This window comes from Papio anubis, chromosome 10, assembly GCF_008728515.1.
Source record: "Papio anubis isolate 15944 chromosome 10, Panubis1.0, whole genome shotgun sequence".
In the NCBI taxonomy this organism is placed as follows: domain Eukaryota; kingdom Metazoa; phylum Chordata; class Mammalia; order Primates; family Cercopithecidae; genus Papio; species Papio anubis.
In genome coordinates, this window is record NC_044985.1 from 101,629,816 (window position 1) to 101,653,806 (window position 23,991).

General features: G+C 53.3%; 1 protein-coding gene across 17 annotated transcripts in view; it reads right to left on the reverse strand.

Moving 5' to 3' along the window:
* Positions 1–23,991, reverse strand: part of TNS1 (tensin 1) — a 205,649-nt gene that overhangs the window by 38,849 nt on the left and 142,809 nt on the right. For 12 of the 17 annotated variants that reach the window (XM_021923974.2, XM_031651501.1, XM_031651502.1 and 9 more), the window contains 2 exons: positions 10,602–12,179; positions 4,286–4,372 (listed from right to left, as the gene is read on the reverse strand). In XM_021923974.2, the coding sequence (XP_021779666.2) occupies positions 4,286–4,372; positions 10,602–12,179 (1,665 nt within the window). The remainder of the gene's footprint in view (positions 1–4,285; positions 4,373–10,601; positions 12,180–23,991) is intronic. The other 5 variants (XM_031651507.1, XM_031651508.1, XM_031651506.1 and 2 more) reach the window with 1 other exon arrangement.

Here is a 23,991-nt window from a genome sequence, read left to right on the forward strand (position 1 = left end):
TTTCTGTACTTCCCATCCTAATCCCATTCCACAGGCCTGGGGATGCTGTTAATCTCACCCTCCTTCCTTCCCACTCCCTCTTCCCACAGCTGGGCTGAGGCATGGAATCCATTGCCTCATTGAGCTGGTTCCCAGAATCCTAGAAAACTCACTTCCTGGGTCCCAGAGGCCAAGACCCAGCCTGAAGTGTGGGCTTCTGGTCCTGAATATCTTCTGGGAAGAGATTCCCAGCCCTGCTTTCACCACCGCTAGGACTTACCAAAGGCCCCAGGTCACATGGGTCAGTGCATGTGCACACATGCACACACACTGCCAGCCCCGAGGAATGTGCCAGTACAGCCAAGCAGAAATCACCCTCGTTCAGACAGAAACATCTTCTGCCATCCACAGTGAGGACTGCATGTCCCCAGGCGCGCCTCCCAGCACCCCTAGTCTGGCACAGCCACAAAGGCTGCCACAAACAGCACCACCTGTGAAGACTTCCTACTTGTCATGAACAGCAGGCTGCCGGCTGCCAAGCCTACGGGCAGACACACACTCACACTCACATAGGCAAAGCCGCTCTGAGACACGCCCTCATACTGTCCCATAATCAGGGGCTCCCATAATCGGGGGTGGGGGGTGCGTCGGGAGAGCAGCAGGACCGGCATTTGCACATCAAATGCAGAAGGTACCGAGAGATGCCCTGAGTCTCCGCTTTGGGCTCTTTATTAATCAGGGGCAGCCCTGCTGCCATCTCAGCTAAGAAAATAGCACCCAGGATGGGGACAGTAAACTGGACGCTGACCTCACTCTGCCACTTACAAACTGTTCCACTTAAAGCAAATAAGCCCCGTGCCTTGAAGAGCCCTTATTCACAGAACAGAAAAATAGGAGTCCCATTGGACCCAGCCAGGGGCTGCCAGGAGCATCTACCTGGAGAAAAGAGCAGTGTGGTTTTGGGAAGGGTGGGCAGCTTGCTTCCTGCAGCAACCCCACACTCCCAGGCCTTAGCTCCCCAGAGCCCCCATCCCACTCAGGTCTCCTGGGCAGCTTGGACCAACACTGCCACTGGTTTCATTCCTGGCAAAAACATTAGAGAGAAACAGACATAGCCATTGATTTTCTAACAATAATTGTGACAGAAGAAGCCCATTTGGGAAACGCTCTTGGGGTTTGGAACTGAGTTCAGCCCCAAGGTTAAAAGAAATGCATTAGGGCTGGTCTCAGTTCCGGGCTCCTCTGCCCCCAGCAGCTCTTTCTGGCAGATCCCTCTGCCTTTTCAAGGTGTGGCCAGTTTCCCTGCTGGGGGATCTGACGTTTGCCCTTAAAAAATAGATCTGTTTGCATTTGAGGCACCGAATCTCCTGGAAAAACCAAGAACATTCTACCCAAACTTCCCAAAGCTTTCTCCACGTTCAGGGGCCACGGATGCCTGCAGCAGCCTGGGGTGCAGGGGGCACCTGACAACCGTAGAGAATGTGAGATCCTGGCATGAGGCAGTCAGCCATCTGAAGGTGAGCTGCACCTTCCCAATCCTCTCTCCATCACCACCAGAATGGCACGTGGGAGCATGTTCTGACCAGAGGCAGGGAAATGGAGGGAATGACCTCCAAAGAGCTAAGGAGCTGCAGGGCAGCACCTCCCTCTGCGGAAGGGGGAAGACCCTGCATTCCACTCCCACGGGGCCAGCCCCTCCCCCTGAAGAGCACCAATGGCCCCATGGCACCAATGGCCAGTCAGGGCCACTCACATTCTTTGAACACAGTGTCCCACTGTTGTCCCCCTTGGCAAGCCCAGATCTGCCTGGAGTGTCTGGAGAGACATGTTCCCTCTCTCTTGTCTTGCTCTATGGGAGGGGAGACTGGCGTGGCAGAGGGGAGAGAAGAGAGCCCCATTGTTCCTTAGCCAAGCTGGGGTGTCTGGACACAAGCTGACAGCCAGTGTCAGGGAGAGAACACCCTCTCACGTCCCAGAAGCTGACCGATAACAAAAACAGGCCTGCTCTCCCCACCTCCCTCCCTCTCACCACCACCCTCCACCCCAGGACTTTCTCAGTCTTTGGCCCCATTCTCTCTCTCAGGGCCTCCGTCTCCTACACCCACCCAGGCAGAGGCAGGTGCCTTGCACAGACACACATGTGCATGCTTGCATGTGCACACACAAACACACACACACACATACACACAGCCTAACAGAAATGGCAGCAGGACACTGGGATGATGGGGGTACCTAGTGGGGCCACTGGGTCACCCTCAGAACCTCTAGGGCCAGCCCCTATCCCAGCAGAAGGCCATGTGGCCAGAGGAAGAAAGGAAGAGAAGCTCCCAGGAAGCTGAGAGGGCTGGGGTGCCCTTAAGACAACAAAGTGTCTTTAGGATCCTAACACCCTATGTTCAAGGAGCCCTGGGGGTCCTCTAAGGGCTGCTTCATACATGGGCATCAGGCCTTCCCCACAGCCCTGCCAGGATGAGAAGTTACCCTGGCCCCAGGGTTCCACACAGGCCCCCAGTCCTGAGGAGCACAACACCAGAGCAGCCCCCTTCCCAGGGAGGCGTCACTCTGCTGCCAGGACAGTGCTGTGCTGGACAACAGCTCACTCCAAGGCTCCCCTAGCGTGGGGCGGACTGTTGGAGGCAATCCCTTCATCTGACACACACACACACACACACACTCACACGCACACTCACACGCACACTCACACACCCTGCAATTCTGGGAGCTGTAGCCCTGACACAGACCAATACATGTACTTTGGCAAAGCACTGCTGCCCGCCGCCCCTGGATCACGCGGACAAGTACGCTGGTGTCAGGCTTCATGATGTGCCTCCTCTGCACCCCCAAGACTGGCCACTGCCACCCTCACAGACCCAGCTCTTCTTTCCAGTCTTCCAGTTTCCAAAAGACTGGATTCCTCAGCTCCAGGTGGCAGGGCTGGGCGTCCGACAGCATGCCTGGGGCTCCGGAAGCGAGGGCCACCTGCTGGGCCAGGGCACCAGAAAGCCACACGGCGATCACACTAGCAGCCCTAGGGCAAGCCATGCCAGCTCCCCTTAAGGCAGGCCCACCATCCCAGAACCTGCCCCTACCCAGGCCCTGCTGAACACTGCACTCCCCACCACTGGGCTGAGAGAAGGGCAGAGGGAGAAGAGAGGAGGGAGGGGCGGTTGAAGGGAGCAGTCTGCTAGAGCCATCTCCTGATCATCCCTGGACTGGGAGAAGGAGGGGCCATGGAGGCACCAGATACTGCTATTGGGAATCAACAGTTCCCATCACCCCTAGGCCTTTTCCTGGAGCTGCTCAGGGCCATGGTGTGGGGCAAGCCTGAGCACGGCATCTTCCCTGACCCAGCCTCCAGGGTCAGAAGAGCAGGGGAAGGAAGAGGTGATTCCCTGGCCCAGGCTCAACGCCTAAGGGCCTGCGTGTCCCAGAGGTCAGAGGTAGATGTTAGTGGATGGCATCATTCTCAAATGAACCACCGTGACCCCAATGAAGCATCCACGAGGTCCAGGGCATGTCAAACCCCGTGCAAAATACACAACAGGACAGGACTATCATCTGTCCACTTCTCAGATTGGGAAATTGAGCTCTAAGTAGTTAAGAGACTTGCCCAAAGTCACAGAGGTGGTCTCAGGCAGGGCCAGGACCCCAACCCAGGGCTTCTGACTCTTAGCCATGGGATCAGAGATTAGGAGTGGGACCAAAGGGGTATGCTGTCCCCAGGATGTGCCATGCTCAAGAGTGGACAGAGCAGCAGGGGCTGGGGCACCACTCTATGTTGTGTCTGGTGGCCCCAAGCAAAGCTCAGCCTGGCTCCTGCTGAGACCTAGCCCTGCAGCCCAGGCAGTCTGGCCAGGGTGGCCGGAGTGCTGAACTGTCCGGAGCCCTCACCGAGCACCCTCATTGCAAAGGCCTGTATCTCCGCAGGGGACTCTGAATGTTAGTCTAGTCATTCCAGACATTGTTCCCAGCAGGCAAGGCTAAGGCTAGCGTGGGGCCCATGTTCATGCAGACGTGAGCTCTGGCTCATGCAGAGAGGAGGGAGAGAGGGCTGGAGAGAGGAGGGATGGAGAAGTAAGTGAGGAGACAGAAGAGAGGATAGTGAGAAATGGGGGAGGAGAAGGAGAAACAGATGGAAACCAGAGAACAACAGAAGAGGGAGAAGAAAAGACAGAGGAGAGAAGGAAGAAGGTGGGAAAGGTTTGGAAGGAATAGCACGTGGAGAAGGAGTGAAAAAGAGAGAAATTGATGCTCAAAAGTGGGCCAAAGAACTGGAAAGGCAGAAGGGGGAAGGAGAGCCACCCACCAGAGAGGGAGGAAGATCGGAGCCGGTGGCGAGGAGGGGGCAGGAAGCTGCCACTGTGTCCGATGCCCTGCAGCTTGGCGTTGTATGCTGCCCACCCCCACCCCAGGGGAGCCAGCAGGAGTGGGAGGCAGGCAGGAAGGGAGGATATGGGGCAAGGCAGGCACCCCACCAACAGCACAGGGAACAGATGGACATGGGAAACACAGAGAATGAAGGGGACGGGGCATTAAACAGGACAAAACAAAACAAAAACAAAGAGAAAATCAAGATTAGTTGGTGTTTTGACTCTGGGATCTGGGCATACACTGGAGGGAGATGGGGAAGGTGTCAGACAGGAAGAGAGGGGGATCCAAGGTCCTGCTTCTCTAAAAGGCAGATGGACTTCCTGCTGGCCAGCACCACAGTGTGTCCCTCTCTTCTAACCCCAGGGTGGAAGCAAAGGTGCCAGCATGGGACCAGGAGACTTCACATGTCCCTCACCTGCTCCCATAGGCAGCAGGCCTGTCCCTGCACCACCCCTCTTTTCCTGGGCACCTGCCTCTCCCTGGACCCAGGTAACACACCCAGCCTGAGCCCAAGGGTCACCCTCTCTCACACTCTGGCTCCTTACCACAGCCATCTGAGTGATCCTCTTTCCTGGGGAACACTTTGTGCTTTTCTGCTCTGGCCCCCAGCTCCTGGTCATCACCAGAAAAGTCCTTAAGATGAACCTTCTCAGATGTACTAGAAGGACATGCTATGTTATCCTTTCCTTGCCCCTTGTTGACTCCTAACCCACCTTCACACCACAGGGCCACATGAGTGGTCAACACTGCCCCTGCCCTGGCCCCCAGAGCTTGAGCTATGTTACTTTTCCTCTCCTTCACAAGCTGCTCCATGCCAGTTCCTATGCTGGTTCCCTCTCTTATCTGTAGTCTCGAAACGTGGGAGGCTCCAGGACTCCATCCTTGGGACCTCTCCTTACCTGTCCTCAACCCCTCGGTGACATTGCCCAGTGCTATGCTTTACCTGGCATGTATACGTTGACAATTCCCACATCTCTAAGTTCCAGCCTCTCCTCCTTAACCTCTGCAGACGTTTCATGGTCATCTCAAACTTAATGTGTCCAAAAATCATGTTTCTAGTGTTCCCCTGAAACCTGCTCTTCGTACATTGTTACCCATCTCAATAAAGAGCAACTCCATTCTGTAGTTGCTCAGGCCCCAAACCTAAGCGTTGTCTCTGACCTTTCTCTTTCTGTCTCGTTCCATGTGTAATCTATCAGTAATCTTGTTGGCTCCACCTCCAAAATATGTCCACAATCCAAACTCTTCTCCCCGTTCCATGGCCACTGCCCAGCAGCAGCCACCTAACTGCTCTCCCTCCTTCCATCCTGCCCACCCTGGTCAATTCAGAACAAGTCGGATGATGTCACTCTTGGGCCCAAATCCTTCCTAAGGCTTCTCATGCCATATGGAGTAAAAGCCACCACTCTTTCAATCACCTCGAAGACTCTCTGTAAGCTGTCCCCATTCCCATTTCCTCTCTGAACTTGTGTCCTGCTATGCCTCCCTTGATCACTCTGCTCCAGCCACACCAGGCACACTCCTGCCTCGGGGCCTCTGTACTTGTTGCTCCATGGGGCTCATCTCTCACTGTCCAGTCCCGATCATCTCATGGAAAGTGCAGCCAGCCATCCCCTACTTCTCACTGCTTTATCTCAATGGCACGTACCACCTATCTGACATAACCTATGTATATGTGCTTATTTGTTTAGTATCCATCTCTGCCATAAGGGCAAGGATCTTTATTTGTCTTGTTTGCCACCATTTTCACAAAGCCTAGACTGGCAAGTAGCACGCATTAGAAGTTCATGTCGAATGAATGACTGAATGAGCCTTGAACTCATCTCCTATTCTCAGAACAAAATGTAAAAAAAAAAACAAGTGTTTTCAATTCAAGCTCCCAAATCTTGACATCAGTATTTCCCTCTATCTTTATCTATCCTTTATTCTAATTTCATGAAGAGGCATCTTACCTCCTGGTTGAGCCTAATTTACCTATGTGGACTCCTAGGCCTATCCCCTCTTACCTCCTTAGAGACCTTATTCTATCAACTTCTTTCTTTCTCTTCTTTTTCTTGTCCTTCCTCCCCACATGTCCAACCTACTCCCCTCCTCTTCTACATACAAACATTCTCATGACTCTTATATTTACAAAAAAGTCCCCAATCTCTCACTATCCTCTTTAACTACCACTCTCTCTCCCCTCTTATCACAAAACCACTCAAAAGAGTAGTTGGTTTGCTGTCTTCACTCCTTCTCCACTCATCCTCAATCCCCCATAGTCTGGTTTCTGTCACCAACACGCACTAAAAATATGCCTTTGATGTTTTACACAGGGTTGCCTAATTTGCAAGTCCAGTGGATTTTTCTCAGTCCTCCTCATGATCTCTCCAGGCTGACACTGCTAACCTCCTGCCCTTCCTCCGTGAAACCCTTTACTGCCTTGACTTCTGTGATGACATGCTGTCCTGGTCTCCTGCCACCACCCGAACACTCACTCTCAGCCCCTTTGCAGCCTCTACCTCTCTTCGTGGTCATTCCATCCTAAGTTATTTTCTCTCCAAGCCCTCTGACATTGAGATCTCATATACACCCAAAGATTTAACCATCACCTTTGTGAGAATGATTCCAAAACCTGCAGCTCTTCCCATTCTTTCAAGCTCAATTCCAAAGTTCAGTTGCCTTCCATACATCTCTCCCTGGAGGCTCTACTGTCCCCTCAAACTCAACATGTCTAACACCAAGGCTTCATCTTCCACCCAATGTCCTCCTTCTGCCTTCCTGCTTGTTAACAGAACCATCATTCTATTTCTATTCATGGAGCTCAGAATCATTTCTGATGAACCCTCTCCCTCACCCACTCCAGTCAATCAACACATAAGTGCATTGGTTCTACTTCCACAGGATCCATGGCATCATCTCTTCATTTGCGTTCCTATGGTCAGCACCCTAATCCAGCCCCACATCACTTAGGCTATCTAATAAGCTCCCAGCATCTCCTGGCTCGAAGTCTCTCCCATGTAGTGTCCTTCCTGCCCAGACCCACCAGACACATCATCCTGAACCTCAGCTCCGGTCATGGCATGTTACGCCTATGAAATCACAGTAATGGCTTCCTACAGTGCTGCCAGGTAAGATACAAGCTCCTTAGTCTGGTATTGAAGACCATCAAGAGACAGACCCCCAGGCTACCTATCCTGACTTGTCCCTCACAGAGACTATATGCTCTCAATCTACTTGCCATGCTCCGAACATTTTCTTTGCTCTCCTGTCTTCACTGTGAACCCTCTCTGCCCAGTGATCCCAATTACTTTCAAAATCCTATCCATCTTCCAAGGCTCAATTTAAAAACCACACTTAACACTGCCTCCCCCAGCTCTAGCTGATAGTGATCGCTTCACCTCTCTCCTTCAGAGCTTTCTCCTTTCTCCTTACCTCTCTTATTACAAAAGACTATTTTAAAGTTCCAGTTCTTTTTCCCCCTTCTAAACTCTAGACTCCTTAAGGATAAGATCCATATCTGATTTCCAACATGCACTGAAATCTCTACCTCTAGAGACATCTGAGATCAGTCCAGTCACACAATCAGGGACATAAGATAACCCAATGGACTCTCCAACTCTGACTCTTATTTCTTTTTCTTGTCTTATTGCACTAGCTAGGACATCCAATACAATGTTAGATGCAAGTGGTGATAACAGACATCCTTATTTTGTCCCTGGCTCTAATAGGAACGCTTCCAGTGCTCCACAGGAAAGTGTGATGCATGCTATAGGTTTCTGGTCCCTACCCTTTATCAAATTAGAAAACTGCCCCTACATTCTCTATGACTTAAACTGGAATAAGGCACAAGGGTGATTAGATCAAAGTGGAATAAACCAGGGACATGAGACTGAGGTATGGAGGACAGCCAATGGGGAAAAGGCAGACCTGGGGGAGGAAAGCCAGGAGAAATCAGATCAAGTTCATGGCCATGAAGAGGTTCTCCCACAGATCTGAGCTTCCTAGGTTACTCATGTCAAAGCACATGTTCCAGCTTCTTACAGCGGAGATGTAGAAAGAGCAGAAAGAAGTAGTGCTGAAATCTATCTTCCCTGCCTCCCAGACTGTTCTACACATTGATCTTGTCTGTCTGCCTTTATCCACACAGGCACTGCAGATATCCTGAAAGGCTACTAAGGAAATTACACACGCAGGACCTGCTGACATAAATTCTGTTATAATGACAGGGCTTGAAGCAAAGAGGCAACTTCATAGCCCTGGGAACCAAATATAACTGTCCCCTCTATACATTTCATCCCTTCTCCTGAGTCACTCCCAGTTGATGGAGGAAACGGAAACAGGGTTAAGGAATGGGAACATTGTCCCAACAGTATCCTTCCCTCCCTAAGATTTCATGGCAGCCAAAGCCTGAGAGGCTACAGAATATGGAAGCTGACAGTCAAGCCCTTGAAAGCTGGTAGGAGAGAAAGGGCTAAAAGGCAGTCCGCTACAAGATAGGCATCCTCCTAGGGCCATTAGGGTTGTGGCCTCCTCTTGAGCAAGCTCTAGGAGAGCTACATGGAAGGGTTCTTGTAGGGGAGGAAATGTATTCTGCTCCCCCAGAGAGAAGGCTCCTGGATCCTGCCCGTCATTAGACTAACATGTCACTAATCTTTAGGCCACCACTCCAACCTCACAAAATATTGGGAGGGGAATTAAATTCCCAGGGAATTCAGAGAGCCCCATCCCCCTCCCCTCAATAAAACCAAGAAGAAAAGGGTCTCTGCTGACAAAGCCAGGGGGGTGTCTTTATCTCAGGGGCCCAGATGCAGGAGGAGGCAGAAGTCAAAGCCCACCTGGACCACCCACGGAGCGTTTCATCCCTAGAGTTAAGAGCTGCTCATCCTGTGTTCCTATGCTCAGGTGAAAGGAATGGTTACTGCTAGTTCAGCTCTCTATGGGAGGTAAGGCTGATTGCCAATTTCCATGGTGTAAATACTCCCGCAATGGCCAATTTCAAGCTATTATACCAATAGTGGAGCTGGGGACTCTGCTCTGCTCTGAAGTACAGAAGCAGGGAGCCTGTGCCCCCACACCAGGTCCTGAGCCAGCTGGCCTGCCCCAAGCTGCTTCCCTAAACCCACGGTCCATCTCCAGGGAGGGTGTCTCCTTCCCTCCCTGCAGCTGGCATGGTGACTCAGCTTCCCCTAAATTTAGGAAAAGGGGCGGAGGACAGAGACAGCTGCCCAGGCTCCTCTCCTCCTCGCTGAGCTCCCACCACCCTGTCAGCTGAGGGGCTGGCACAAGGTCCACCCAAACCCACAGTCTCTGGTCCACCCCTGTCTGGGCTTCACCTCCAGAATAAAGTCACCCAATAGGTTTTCCTGCCAAGTTCAGCCACCCTTGTGGAATGGGCATAGGCTCAGACCAGTGGGAAGGGAACCTCGCAGCTGTCCCTCCCAACATGGCCCTGGACATGCTGCCATTTCTTGCCTTTGTCTCCCCAAAAGCTCTTCTGAGTGTCCCACTTTCCTCTCTCCCAAAAGAGAGGCCCACTCTCCGACAGGAAAAGAAGCTTTTTGTCTCGGTGCCTGCTTCCCATACCGGGCTGGTTCTCAGCAAAGACCAACAGGAAAACTGACTCGGAAGGGGAACCTTGGCCTCCCCGCAAAGACGATATCCTGAGAGGCCCCAGCAGATAGAGCCTAAGGGCTTAAGGATACCCTCTCAGCTCTTTCATGGCCTCTGGGAGTGGGGCCTAAGGGGGAATTTGAGTCTATAAAGACCTCCCTCCAGCCTTCTCCACATCTCCCCCAAGGAACTGAAGTCTGAGGACAGACAGCATGACAGGCAATTGCAGAGTCTCCTCTCTGTCTAGAAAGTCTGTACTCCAACCCCAAAGTCACCACCTCCTGGAAGCTTTCCCTGACTGCCCTAGGTGGTAAGCTTTGCTTTCCCAGGCTCTGGGTTCTTGGTCCCGCCTCTGTCCTGTCACAGTACACATTACTCTCTAATGAAATCATCTGTCTGTGTACCTGTCCACTCACTAGACTGTAAACTCCTTGAGGGCAGGAATTATTTGACATTGAACTTTGAAACTTGGTGTCTGACTTGGTGCCTATCAGACAATGAATGCAGGAAGGGATAACTGGCTAACATGTAGGCTCCAGAGACCCTCCTCCCACCAGTGAAAGCAACACCTGCTTAGGGGTCATGGCTGGACCTGTACCTCCCCCCAGGAAGACCAAATAAGGAAGGGATAGAAGGAGTCAGAACAGAATACCTCTTACCTGCTACCCTGTGGGCCACCAGCCCTTCCAAATTTAATGGCTCCTCCTCTGGAGTCCGGGAGGGATCTGAAGTCGCTTCCTTTGGTGAGAGCAGAGGCTGAGCAGTGAGGCCAGGGAGAGAGGCTGGGGGTTGCTGAGGCCCTAGAGGGCTGTGGGTGGTCGGAAGGAAGGCAGGCAAGGAGGAAGAGGCTGGGCTCTTTGAACGGAAATCCTGGTTAGGCCCAGCTGAACACGGCTGATAATCATAAGGTGAGTAAGACCTGCCAGGAGGGACAGACTCCAGAGAGGCCCGTGGGGCTGGCTCAGGGGTTCCCAACGAATGCCCACTGGTGATGTAGCCAGATCTGGACTGGGTCAGTGGATGGGACTGACGGGAGGATCCGGAGAGGGGCTGGGAGGAGAGTGGAGAAGCCCCTGGCCAGGCCCCGGGGACACTCTGGGACTTGTGTAGTGGGGCAGCAGCGGAGGCTGGCTCCAGGTCCAGCATCAGCATGTTGAGTGCTTCGATGGACTGTTCAATCTCCTGCTGGGAGGCTGCCCGCGGGAACTCAGGGAGACTGGGGATGGGGGTCTCTGCCAATGGCTGAGGGCTGGGCCTACTGGCTACAAGACTCTCCAAGTGGACTCTTTCCTGCTGGCGTGGAGGTGGGCGAGGCTGCGGCTGCTGCTGCTGCTGCTGCTGCCATGAATTCAGCCCCCTTTGCACAGCCTCCCGGCTGCTTCCCCCTCGAACTGGAGCTGGGGGCAGCTGGGGTTCGGCTTCCGAAAAGGATTGAGAGCGGAACATACTGCTGGGGTCATGGGCATAGTGGGAGGTGGTCACTGGCTGTGGCCAGGCTGGGTGGGGCCCCTCCCGCTGGTAGCCAGCTAAACCCTCCTGTGCAGAGTAGGAGGGCCGCATGGGGACCGTGTGGCCAGCATGGGCAGCCCCTGCCCGGCTGGCAGACTCGTAGGGGTAGCCTCCTCCATTGACCATAGGCTCCATGGGGTAGGGCTTGTCCAGACCATTGGTCAGTGGGGACAGGGCCTCTGGGTAGCCCCCCTCACTGGTGTTGGTGACCCCGTCCAGGGAAGACAGTGTGCCCACACTGCCCGCACTGTGACCATCCTGGTTTGGCAACTCATCATCCAGGATGTCTGTCTCCCGCTCAGAAGCTAATGCCCCGCCATTGACATGAACCTGGGCAGGGACAACATGGCGTCCAGAGGAGGGCACAGCCGGGACCCCCGCTGGGCGGGACCTGAGGTGCTGGGTGTGGTACATGGCGCCTTGCTTCTCTCGCTCTAAGCCAAAGCCACTCAGCAGGCGGTCCAGCTCCCGCTTCTCCTGGGGACTCAGGGCAGCAGGGGCACTGGAGGCCCCAGGGACAGGCTCATCGGTCTTGTCTGTCTTGGTGGAGGCCGTGGAGTTGCCTGAGTCGCTGCTCACTGAAAGCGTGTGTTCCACGTGGTTGGGGGTGGCCGACAGTGTAGGACGTGTGGCATTGACAGCCCCGGTGCTGCCGTGCAGGGAGTCTTTCTTCTTCACCTTGGCATACAGGCTCCCATCTAGTGGCCCCTGCGTGTGTCCCACCACCTCTGCAAGGGACAGAGCCGGAACGGAGACAACAGACAGCAGACATTAGTGGGAGGCAGGGGTATCATCCACTCTTCCAGAGAAAGAAGCTAACAGCTCCCATTCCCTGCATCCTAAAACCTCCTCTCAGCACCCTGAGGTGGGGAAAAGGGGAGATGACAGAAATACCTCTACCCTAGGCTTTGGGGCAGAGCCTCACCAACACAGGGTCAGGCAGCGGAGCCCAACACTGAACAGGAAGCGCTGGGGGCAAATCGCTCCAGTCCCAAACCTAGCTCCGGCATTTCACCAGCTTCCTGACCAGAGGCATGAATAACTCTCTGAGCCAGTCTCCTGGTCCATAAAATGGGGATCATAATAGAATCCAGTTGAACCATCTGAAATTGCCAATATTCATTAAACACACAGTGCTTCGAGTATAAATGAGTTGACACATGATGTGCCGAGACCAGTTCCTGGCACGTGGTGGGAGGTCAACAGCTGGGAGCCCTAACCATTGCCATTATGAGTATCCTAATTCCTGAATGACCATTTCCAACGCATCCTCGGTTCCCTCCGCCACCCCACCTCAGAAAGTCTCACCCCTGCTTCGATTTCTGGAGTTTCCATTCTGGATTAGAGGCAGAACGCCAAGAGAGTAGCCACTGCCTTGAATGCCCATAGAGGTATCAGCATGGACGGCCAGTCGCCCCTCAGGATAGCCTTTGCCCAGGTAAGCAGGGGGAGAACTCAGGAGGACAGTAGGGTGCAGTGAAGGGCCCCACCATGCCCAAGATGGTGGTGGCAGGGAGGCTGAAGGCAGAGCTGGGACTCTCTGAGACAAGCTAGCCCTCAGCTAGATTTGTCTCCAGCTCAATGCAAAGGATGCACTAGAACCATTCAGAGATACAACGTCATTCATGCTGCCCACTGCCACATTTCCAGAGGCTCCTCCCAGCTCCTCCCCAGCACTGCCCACTCCTGATGGACCCCCACCCCTCCACCAGCAAGCTCAGCCCATACCACCCAAGACTCCAGGAAAGGGATGCGGGTTCAGGGAAGGTACGCCAGGCAGGATCGCAGCAGGTCTGCAAAGACGAGCGTCCTGATCCCACCGCTCTGAGCCAGCCCAGGAGCCCCTGAAGAACGGGCCAAGGTGGGGCTCAGCCAAGCCAACAGTCCCTGTGTCAGAAGGGACACGCTTTTCCTATGCTGGAGGATGGGGAGCATATAGGGTGCTGATGCAGGGGGTTCAGGGACTAGGGCAGGAGGAGAAGCATCTTAGGGATCGTGAACACAAAAACAAGATGTCTTCAGGGGTGAGAGAGTCCTCTTGTCTGCAGGCAGCTCAGAGGACCCCCCTGAGCAACACTTTCTCTGGAAGGAAAAAGTGAGCGCTGGGTGGCTGGGGGCCAAAGGGCTGACTCAGGAATGAAGAACTTCCCCGCCCAGAGGAACTCAGTGATTTCACACCCTGTACAGTCAGCAGCCCAGCCGCCAGCCCCAACAGACACACACACACATACACACGCACCTCCCCTCACTCTAATCCAGGCTCTCCATTAGCAAGGAAAAAAGACCTTTCCCAAAGCCTACACCAGCTCCAGCCAGACACCAGCAGTCACACTCCAAGCCAGACAAAAAGACAGAGATCACCCAAATCAGAAACACCCAGGCATGAGCATGCACTGGGTGCCACACAATGCCAAGAACCACAGTCAGAAAGCACTGGCATGAACATGTGCACACAAATACCAACAACAGTGGCCACCACCATGCAGTGAGCACAGCCCAAACGCCAACACTTTGCCGGGTAGTCTACACGCGCATCCTCTCTAGCCATCGTCTCCGAGCCAGACAGTATTACACCGATCACAGCAAGGGAGAAACTGAGCCTCTGAGAGGCGAAACTGTTTATTTGCCAACAATGCTACCTGATAAAGCCAAGATTTAAAATCAGAGCTAATTTCCTTCCAAGAGTATGTAATTTGTATTATGCTACACCTCCCTCATATCACAAACACAGACACACATACACACAAATTAGAATAAACACATAACAGGCAGGAACACCCCCAAATAAATACTGAAAGCCACAAATATTTCAGAAAATACAAATGTTCCTACCATGCCCAAAGATCAGCCCTGAGGCCAGAAGTGGCAGCCTCTAAAAATAAACACTCTGACAGAAGCCCATGGCCAAAAACAAGTGATCAGACGACCACAAAACAGGAACATCCCAATCAACATACACACACACAGACCACAGGCCAGCCATGTTACAACACAGAGAACTTAGCACAAAGATGCCCCACCAGGCACTTGCATACCCCTACACACACACACACACACACACCCTGGGGACTGGATGCCCTCCTCATTTACTGACCTCTCCAGATCCATCTCTCTGCCCCCAGTTTTCCCCAAGGCTTTGGGACCTCAGCCAACACCAGCCCCAGACAACACAGGACCAGAGTGTTGCAGCGGCCCAGGGCCCAGGGCTAGGGGCTGGTCTGAACTGAAAAGGAGTTTTGGCTAAAATACAATCTGAATCTCCACCAACCTGGCCCTGTGCCTAGACCCCTAAAGGCTGCTAAGACGCAGGACCAGGCACAGCTGCCTCTTCCAATCCCCCTATTATCATCGTAAAGGGGTCTTCTCCCTGTAGGATGAGGGAGGCTAACCTTCATGCCTGCTCCCTCCAAAAAACTGAGCTCCTTGCTACGCAAAAAAGAGAACTCGGCCTGGCATGGTGACTCACGCCTGTAATCCCAGCAGTCTGGGAGGCCGAGGCAGGCGGATCACCTGAGGTCAGGAGTTGAAGACCAGCCTGGCCAAAATGGTGAAACCCCGCCTCTACTAAAAATACAAAAAATTAGCCAAGCGTGGTGGCACGTGCCTGTAATCCCAGCTGCTTGGGAGGCTGAGGCAGGAGAATTGCTTAAACCTGGGAGGCAGAGGTTGCAGTGAGCCGAGATCGCACCATTGCACTCCAGCCTGGGTGACAGAGCAAGACTCCATCTCAAAAAAAAAAAAAAAAAAAAAAAAAAAAGAAGAGACCCCAGCTGCCTGTTTCTAGAAGGGCGAAGCACGGAAAACAGGCGCCTCTGATGCACTCACATCTCTGGGGTGGTTCTCTCGAGGATGGAGCCCCTTGGACCAGCTGGCTCAAATCTGAAGAGCTGGCTTTCCTTCTCACTGTCCCTAGAAAGCTGCAGGCTCCCTCCTGGGCCAGGGCACCCCCTCTGCCGCCTACACTGTGAGGTGCCAGAATTCCGCTCCTGGGCCAGTGATCCCCTCCATCCTTTGTGCCTCCTCATCCCCCAACTTCATGCTCATGTGGTCTGAGAAGTGGGGAGCTGGAAAGCAAAGGCTGGTGTGTCCAGTGGCTTCCCCACTTAGACATGTTCCATAGTGAGAGCCACTGGGGGCAAATTCAAATCAGAAAGCACATACGCCCCTGCAGCATCTCAGTCATGATTAACAGAGAGCTTTCAGCGGCAGAGCTGTGAAGGCACCCCCCAGGCAGGACAGAGAATTGACTACCTGATATCTCAGCCCTTCTTTGCTTCTGCGGCCAAGCCCCACTCTGCATCGATTTTGAAAATATCAATGTTAAACTTATTCTGTCATGTAATCTATTCCCAAGTGGGCTCCTGTTTGCAGCAACAACATCAGGAACAATCATAGCCAAGCCACTAAGGCATAGTAAGAAAATCGAACAGATGTAAATTGTTTAATTAACTCATTTGCTAACTACAAATGGAAATGTCTCTTGGCCCCAGATTGCACCCTCCAGGCCACTCAGCACCTTTGCTGAGCTGTCCTCCTCTTCCTATCCAAGGGAAGTTTTGAGAATACCCAGGCGGGTCCCAGGCTTATCCAGCCCCCATGGGGGCTCTGCTGAAACCCCAGTATAGTGGCAGGATCTGAGGAGCACGTGCCCCTCCTCCTTCCATCAGAGACAAGACAAAAGTCTCCCATCCCCCACTCCGGCACACACACACTCATCATTCCCTTCTCCCCGTCCACCACGGCCACATTAGAGCTTTTTACTGGGACCACAAGAAGCCGGAACACAATGTTGGTTTCAATCTGTCAAGTCAGGAAGGGCAAAAGACAGAGGGGGACAGAGAGGACAGGAGTGAAATTACGTAGAGGAGGATGGGAGAGGGACTTAAGGGAGGCTGGGGAGGTGGCTTTATGGCTCTTAATCTGAGGGGCTCCCAGCACCATCTTCTTGAAGTCCCAGCAGCCACACAGGGAGTGGTCAGTTCGGGGGAATGCATCTCAGATGAGAGGAGGCTGGACATCCAGAACAACAGGGCATAGGCTAGAGGGAGGGGTCTGCATGTCTGGGGGCTGTGGGCATTGTCACGGGTGACAGTGGAGTGGGATAAACTGAAGCAGAAACACAAGCTGCAGGTGACCCCAGGTGGAGAGCTGCAGGCCCCAAGCCCAGTGAGCCTGGACATCTGCCCTTGTGGGCTGAAAGGTCCAGTGCCCTGCCCATTCCTCTTGGTGGTTGCAAACCCCAAAATCTCTCCATGGCCCCACTGGCTTTGTCTGAGGATGTCTCCCTGCTCTTCTCAGCAGCTGCAGAGAGTCCCAGACTCCACCCTCGACGCTGAGCTTGATTGCACCACGGGACCTTTATTCCAGGGCCACCATAGTCCAGATGCACGAGTCACGCTTTTGGAAAGCTCTGAGGAAAATCCCCAGCTGACTTGGGTGTGCACCCACTCCCCGAGGCTCCCTCCCAGCAAAGGGTGCCGAGGTGTGTGCGGCACTAGCCGTGCAACCGAGGCTGGGATGCAGGAAAGTAAGGACGCAGCCATCTAACACACTTGAAAAAGAACAAAGGAAACAAATAGGGGATGGTAAAGTCACACGGTTTCAGGGCAGCTGTTTTCTAATTTTGATGTTCATAAGAACCTCCTCTGGAGATTGTTGAAAATCTAGATTTTAGGACCCTATCCTCAAAGACTTTCACCCAGAGGCCTGGGGCGGGGCCAGGAATCTGCATTTTTGCCAGCTCTCCAGGGGTCCTGGCACACACATGGCTAGAGGACATTAGAGAAACCCACCCCAGCTCATCAGCACTTTGGGCTCTGAGATCAGGAAACCCCACTTCTGTTCCTCATGAGAAGCAGAGAGGTTTTGCTTATTTAGATGTTAGGACAGATGGCCCAACCACGAAGAATAAAAGGTGCCAGCCATATCGACTGCAAGAAAGGAGTCACCTTCATTGGTGATGACTCAAGGACAGACCCTTCCCTGTCCGACCAGCAGGTAGGTTTTGAATAGTGAATGAGTTATTAAGGTTTTCGGGATGGATCCCTTCATGATAAAAAGTCCTTTGGGTCCACATCCAGCAAATAACAATTCATTAAAATGCATTACCCAGAGCCGTGATGACCACCCAACGTGGGAGAAAATCAGTGCCATGCCAATAGGAAGAAGCACCGTGTCTAACCTGGACATAGGCAGTTTGGAGGCAGACTGGGCAAAACTCCTTAAAAGGAGGAGTGGGGAATCCAAGGCCACGTGCATCTGAGAGGTAGGTGAGCTTTGATGAGAAGTGAAGCTTGGCCAAGAGCCTGCCCAGAGAGCAAGTTCTGGTTGCGTTTTCCCTTATCCACACACTCTGCCCCAGCCATGGGAAGAGGCAGGAGAGGCTACGGCTGGGGCAGGCACCAGGGCAGGAGGGGGGGCTGGGTCCCGGGAGGCCACAAGGGATGTGGCTCTGGAGAGGAGACAGGGAAGTGTGCCCTCCCACCCCACCTCAGCAGCCGGACACACCAACACTCAGAAACATAGCTCCCATCTTAATGGCCATATCAGCTTGCATTGACCACTAACCCACTCAGAGCCCAGCCTCCGGGCCTGTCAGGTGAGGATTTGAGTGCGTGTGTGCAGCTTTGCTCAGTCATAGCACTCAGGAGCTAAGGCTCTTAAGCTAGACCTGGCATATCCAAGCACTCTCTACTTTTCCTCTCTCCATCCCCTGCTTTACATTTCAACAGCTCTCATCACCCACAGGGCAAAGCCCAACCCCCACACTGGAAATGTCAGACCTTTTCCCATCAGGCCTCTGTCTACCTTCTGAAGCCTCACTTCCTTGTCCTCAATACCCCGAACAACCCCTACTCTATTCCTACTCAACTCTTCATACGCTCTTTCCCCTCTGTACATGCTGTTCCTCCCCTGCAATGTCCTTCCTCATCCTGCCCGTGAAACTCCCAACCCCCTGGGTAAACACTTTCAGACTCAGTTCACACTTCCCTGGGAAGTTTCCCTTAATCTAACTTCTTCCCCACTGTCCTCCAGACTCAGGTAAACCTCTACCATGCTCCTGTTGTCCCTTGAAGACATCTTTACTGTGACAACAGTCACCCACAGAATGGTCATTACTGATGTCCATGTCTGTCTTCCCACTTTGCTGAGAGCTCGGTGAGGAAGAGCCTTTATTTCTCTCTCTGTCTCTCCCTCTCCCTAGGGCGGGTTCCCAGATGGTGCCATCCACAACGCGGTCTGTGTGAATGATGCCTCTTGAAGTTCAATGTGCAACCTGCATGGCTGTACAAAATGGCCCTAGAGAACAGTGCCTGTTCCATCAGTGCTTCTTGCATTACACTGAGTAGCCTAGAAAGCTTTATGTAGTTCTGTCAGCCATTGAGACATTCTTCTTTCACCACCACCCAGTGAAAAATCAGGGGTTCTAGGTGGACCCCAAGTTTCTCCCAAAGGTGAGGGAAGAGAGTCAGTGCAGCCAAAACATGAGAGACGGGTATTCCTCATATTCTGCAGCAAAGGCTGAGCATGGTGGAGGTCCTTGAGCCAGAGCCTACCCCATGGCATCCCCTACAGACCTCTCCGGCCACACTCCAGCCCAGTGGACATCAACTTTCCTAGACCAAGGACCCCTGGGAGATCTGGTGAAATAAGGGAGTTGACGAACACCCACACCATCTGTGGATCCCAAGATACAGCATATGCATCGAAAAGTTAGGGTGCTGCCTCTGGAGATCCTCTCTGTCACCCACGACTTGTGTGGAGAATGCCAGACTCCATCCAGGGGAAACAGGGCGGCACACTGAGCAGAAGCTTTGCAGCTGCGGGAGCCTGAGAAGTGGCTCAGAGCACCCCACTGGGTTTTAACCTGCCAGGGGAAGTGATGTGAGGAAGGCATGAGGGTAGAGAGGGCCCCATGGAGAACCCCGGCATTTGGCTCCAGGAAGACCCCGACCTCCTGCAACATCCTGGCATTGGTGGCAGGGACTTCCTCGGGCTCAGTCTGTGACAGTCTTGGCCTCCACCCATGCCAGCTTCCCTTCCCACAGACAGCCAGGGATTGAGGCAGCCCTTTGTTCCCCACAGCCTGCAGCGAGCTCTGGAACTTTCTCAAGGGGAATGGGCTTCCGCAGGGGCTCTGAAGTTCTGCAGAATTAGAGGTTGAAGAGAAATCCCTGAACCTCTGAAGGAGAGCCACACAGAGGAGACACACCCTCTGAACAGCAAAGAGGGCAGGTGCCAAGTGCAGCCCAGGAGACTTAGGTGCACGCTGGGAACACGGACAAGCACAGGGCCTTGGGCCCCGGTGGGCAGGGACAGACCAGTCCATGAGTGATAAATAGACACCTGTTTTTCTTTCCATTTAATAGCATACACCAGAGGGAAGCCACTGCACCTTCAGAAAGTGAACAGGAGAGAACAAGATTTTTCTCAGGGTTGTGCTGTCAGTCTTGTCACAGGTGGCTTTGTCCTCTAAGCAAGTGACCTCACCAGTGTCACCCACAAGCTTGCCTCTGGACCCAGGGAGGGTGGGCCAGCTGGGCTTCTCCTGGCCACCTCCGCATTCTGTTGAGTCCAAGAAAAAAAGATGGAGGCTCAAGGCCCAAGACCCACATGGAACCCAAATCTGAATGTCAGCCTGCGGCCTTGAAGATGGAGAAAGTCAGCTTCAGACTGAAATAAAAAATAGAGCGCCTCCCACCCACGGCTGCCTCCGCTGCTCCAGGCCCTCTGGGGGACAGCAGAACTGGGATCTCCAGGGCCCGGGAGGTCAGCTCAGCCAAGAGAGCTTTTTAAAAGCCCTGGGGCTTTTAGAGCTGAAGGGTCTTAGGGGAATAGTTAATCTCCCTGCCCACCCCTCACTTTATAGGCTGACAATGAAGCTTAGCAGGCTCAGGACCACCCAAGATCACCCAGCAAGGAAGTACAAAACCGACTCCTGGCTCCCCGTTCAGTGCTCTTTCCCCTAATGCTGCTTCAAGGTGAAGATGGCTAGGGCTGGAGGCGCTGGAAGACAGATTCTCCAACTATGTCTGAGGACCCAGAACCTCAGGACAACATAATATATGGTGCTTCTGTCAAGCGATGATGATAAATGTGTCCCCGGACCCTCCTTAGGACGGACCCATGGCAATTTTCCCAGATACCATCTTACTTGAATTCATACCATGCCTTCCATAAAAAGGGAGTAGGAGCAGAAAACCTGATCGTGACCTTGACTTCAGTCCCGAGGGCCCAGGGGCCTGGAGGGCCACTGATCTGCCCTGCCGTGGACAGCCCACACGTGCAGGACAAATGTGAATTCTCAGACCCAGCCTCCTGACTCTGGCCTGGCCTGGGTTCCCCCCAGCTTGGAGCTATAACCCGAACCTGGCACTCCCACCCCTACCCTCAGCCTATACAGGCAGCAGATAACACAGGCACACTCGGGATGGTAAAAATAGCTCCAGAGCCCACAACAAGCTGAAGTCCTTCTCCGCCAGGCCAGGGTGCCAGCCTGGGCACTCAGAGATCCCTGGCTAGAGGGGAGTCAAGCTGCCAAGATCTCTGCCAAAGTCAGGAGACAGCCGTGAATGGGAGCCCACAGGAGGCTGGTGGGGAATGGTGAGCGCTGGAGGTGCCCCAAAGCTCAGGCCACAGATGCAGGGAGGGGGCGTCCTGAATAACATCTCACCGGAGCTATCCACGCTTCCACCTCATTCCCTCTGCCCACCCCATTCGCGCACAAGACGAACCATTACCCCGCAAGACTTAGGACAACTCAGACACACAGCCCCCCAACAACTCAGGCACCTTCGCCCTGAAAACTGTGGCACTTACGTGTCCCAGAAGCAAGTCCAGGAAGGGGACCGCGAGGCCCGTCACATCCACATCAGACAGCAGCAGAGCGGGCCACAGCCCTGCTCAGCCACAAGCCCTTCCCAGGTAGGGTCGTGACAGAGCCTGCCCCTCCACACCCTCCCAGCACAGAAGCACCAGCCCCCCAGCCCAGGTTCAGCAGAAAGCCACACAAGGACACTCACAGGCAAAATAGCTGCCCAGCAGACACTTACCCTCTGGAGGGAGAGGGAGGAAGCAGAGGGAAGCCCGCTCTGATTTGATCCTGGTGCCCCAAGTTCCCAATAATTCCTACATGGCTGCAGCTCCAAGTGCTGTCTGCGTCCTACTCAAGCTCCCTCCGACTGTCAGGGGTGGGAGGAGCCAGTGCCGCCTGCCTGCCCATGTACACACACACACACACACACACACACACCCCACTCCCTCCCTCCCTCCACTCTCCTGCAGGCTCTCTCCCCAGCTCGGCTTGCTCTGCCTCACTCTGGCTTGTAGGAAGCCAGTGGGATAAAACTCTGTCTGTAATTTCAGCCAGCTGGGTCCCCAGGGCTTCACTTATCATCCTGCAGCTATGCAGTTCTTGAATGACATCACGGTGGCTTCCCAAGCCCTCCACTCCCACCGGCCGGGAGTCAGGAAAAGTGGCCAGCCCAGCCCAACCCCAGCCCCAGCCCCAGCCCCAGCCCCTGCTCAACTCTCACCCAGCACAGTCTAGCCCAGCCCAGTCCCAGCACAGCCCAGCCCAGCCCAGCCGGGTCCCAGTCCAACCCAGCCCAGTCCCAGGGTAGCCCAGCCCAGCCCCAGTCCCAAATCCATGGCAGCCCCAGTGCCCTGAGGAGAAGCAGGGAGAGAACCTGGGAGTAAGGTGAAACTGAGCCCTGAGCAGAGAGGCAGGGATGCAAGGGCCAGAGAGGGAGGGGAGAGAGGTCCTATGAGGGTATTGAGATTTATTTCCCCAAATTTTCCACATTTTTTTTCCATTCTCAGCAAATGGAAGGCAGAACAGATGACAACAATTTTCCAGCTGCTGAACAATAAGGTGGAAATCTTTTTTTCCCTTTCTCTCCCCCTTTCCCCTCCACAGGGCAGAGTCTAGGAGCCAGGACACATCCTTGACTTGGAAAAGGAAAAAGAAAAAAAATCCCACAGGGCCCTGCACTTCCCAGAGGTGAACACAGGACCTGAATATAAGGACTGGGGTGTCACCCAGGCAGGGCTCCAGGAGGGGACAGGAGCCCAGACATGAAGTTCTCAGTGCAAAGCTTTGGATTCTGGCTTGGCAACCTGACATTTTGGGGGCCTAACTTTGGGAAGGCCAGTGTGTGTCTGGCCAGGGATATTGGTCCTCCAGACCACCTGAGATGCTTCCATTGATTGGCTGTTGGTATTTTGCTTGTTCCCAGCTGTGGAAATCATGAATAGCAGAGTATCACTTTTCAGAGTTCGCAATGCCTCACCCTCATTCCCAACCACCCAGATGCGAGGGAGACCATGCAGCCAAAAGGTAGGTGAATGGCCTTCAAGTTCCCACCATTATCCTGGTGTGCCCTAAAAAGTGCCAGGAGTCCCTAACTGATAATAAGACACCAAATCCCCACTCTTATTAGCATGTCATTTGTGACTTATTTGCATATCAATTGAATCTCCCAACCCAATTCTCAGAGTGGACAGGAGGTGATTGGAGCTTTGCGGCCAGGCCAGTGGGAGCTTCAGCAACTGGTGTCTCCATGCAGAGGGTCCCAGTTAGTTTCAACCCCAAAGTGCTTCCACAGACACAGGCTTGCCCTGAGCTATGGCCACCCCATCCTCGCGCCCAGACCTTCCCAGCTAGGTTTGGTATTGTGAGATCCGGAGGGAGAGCTCTGCCAGGCACAGCCCAACTACTTCTCCCTCTGTTTCCCCTCCAACACCTGAACCCTCAACCCCTCCCCATTGTCAGCACCCCTCTCTGGCTGCTGTTCTTTGAGGGTAAAGAAAGAAAATAAGGGGAAGAATGAAAATGGTACCCAGTGCCCTATATCCTGACCACTGACCTATCTTCACTGATGAGATAGAGTGGGACAGCTTGGTGTCACAGACTTCAAAGAGACCATTAAAAATAGGGAGACCAGGGGAGGGGAAGCAGAGAGATTCTGTGCCTCAGGCTCCACCTGGGGAAGACCACAGTTTGGACAAACTATTGCAATTATCCTCCTACATCCATAGAGCCTTCTAGAACTAACCAACAAACCCCAGGCTCTTGAAAGGTTTAAGGCACCCCAGTTTACCCACTTGTCCCCACCCTACCCAATCCACAACAGTGTTAGCAGAGATTTTGTGTGCACACAACCTCCATGTTTATTTGCCCATCTGAATACCACCTACATTATTATTTTGTACATTATAAAAATAAACTTCATTTAACTTAAACTAGTTCTAAGCGCAATATCCATGATGTCCCAGATTGAATGGGCAAAATAGATATCTTTTTTCCAATATGCATCAAAATAAATATACCTAATGTCAGTTCATATATAATTAGCAGTCTGACCCCTGAACCATGCTTTGGAAAACACTACTATACAATAGTTCCTGCCAGTGGCAACCCCATCTGATGGTTCTCCACTATCATCCAGGGGGACTAGCCCCCAGGAAGTTTTATAAGAACCCTGATTCCCTGGCTCCACCCAGAGGCAAAACTGTCTAGAATGGGGCCTGAGAAATTGA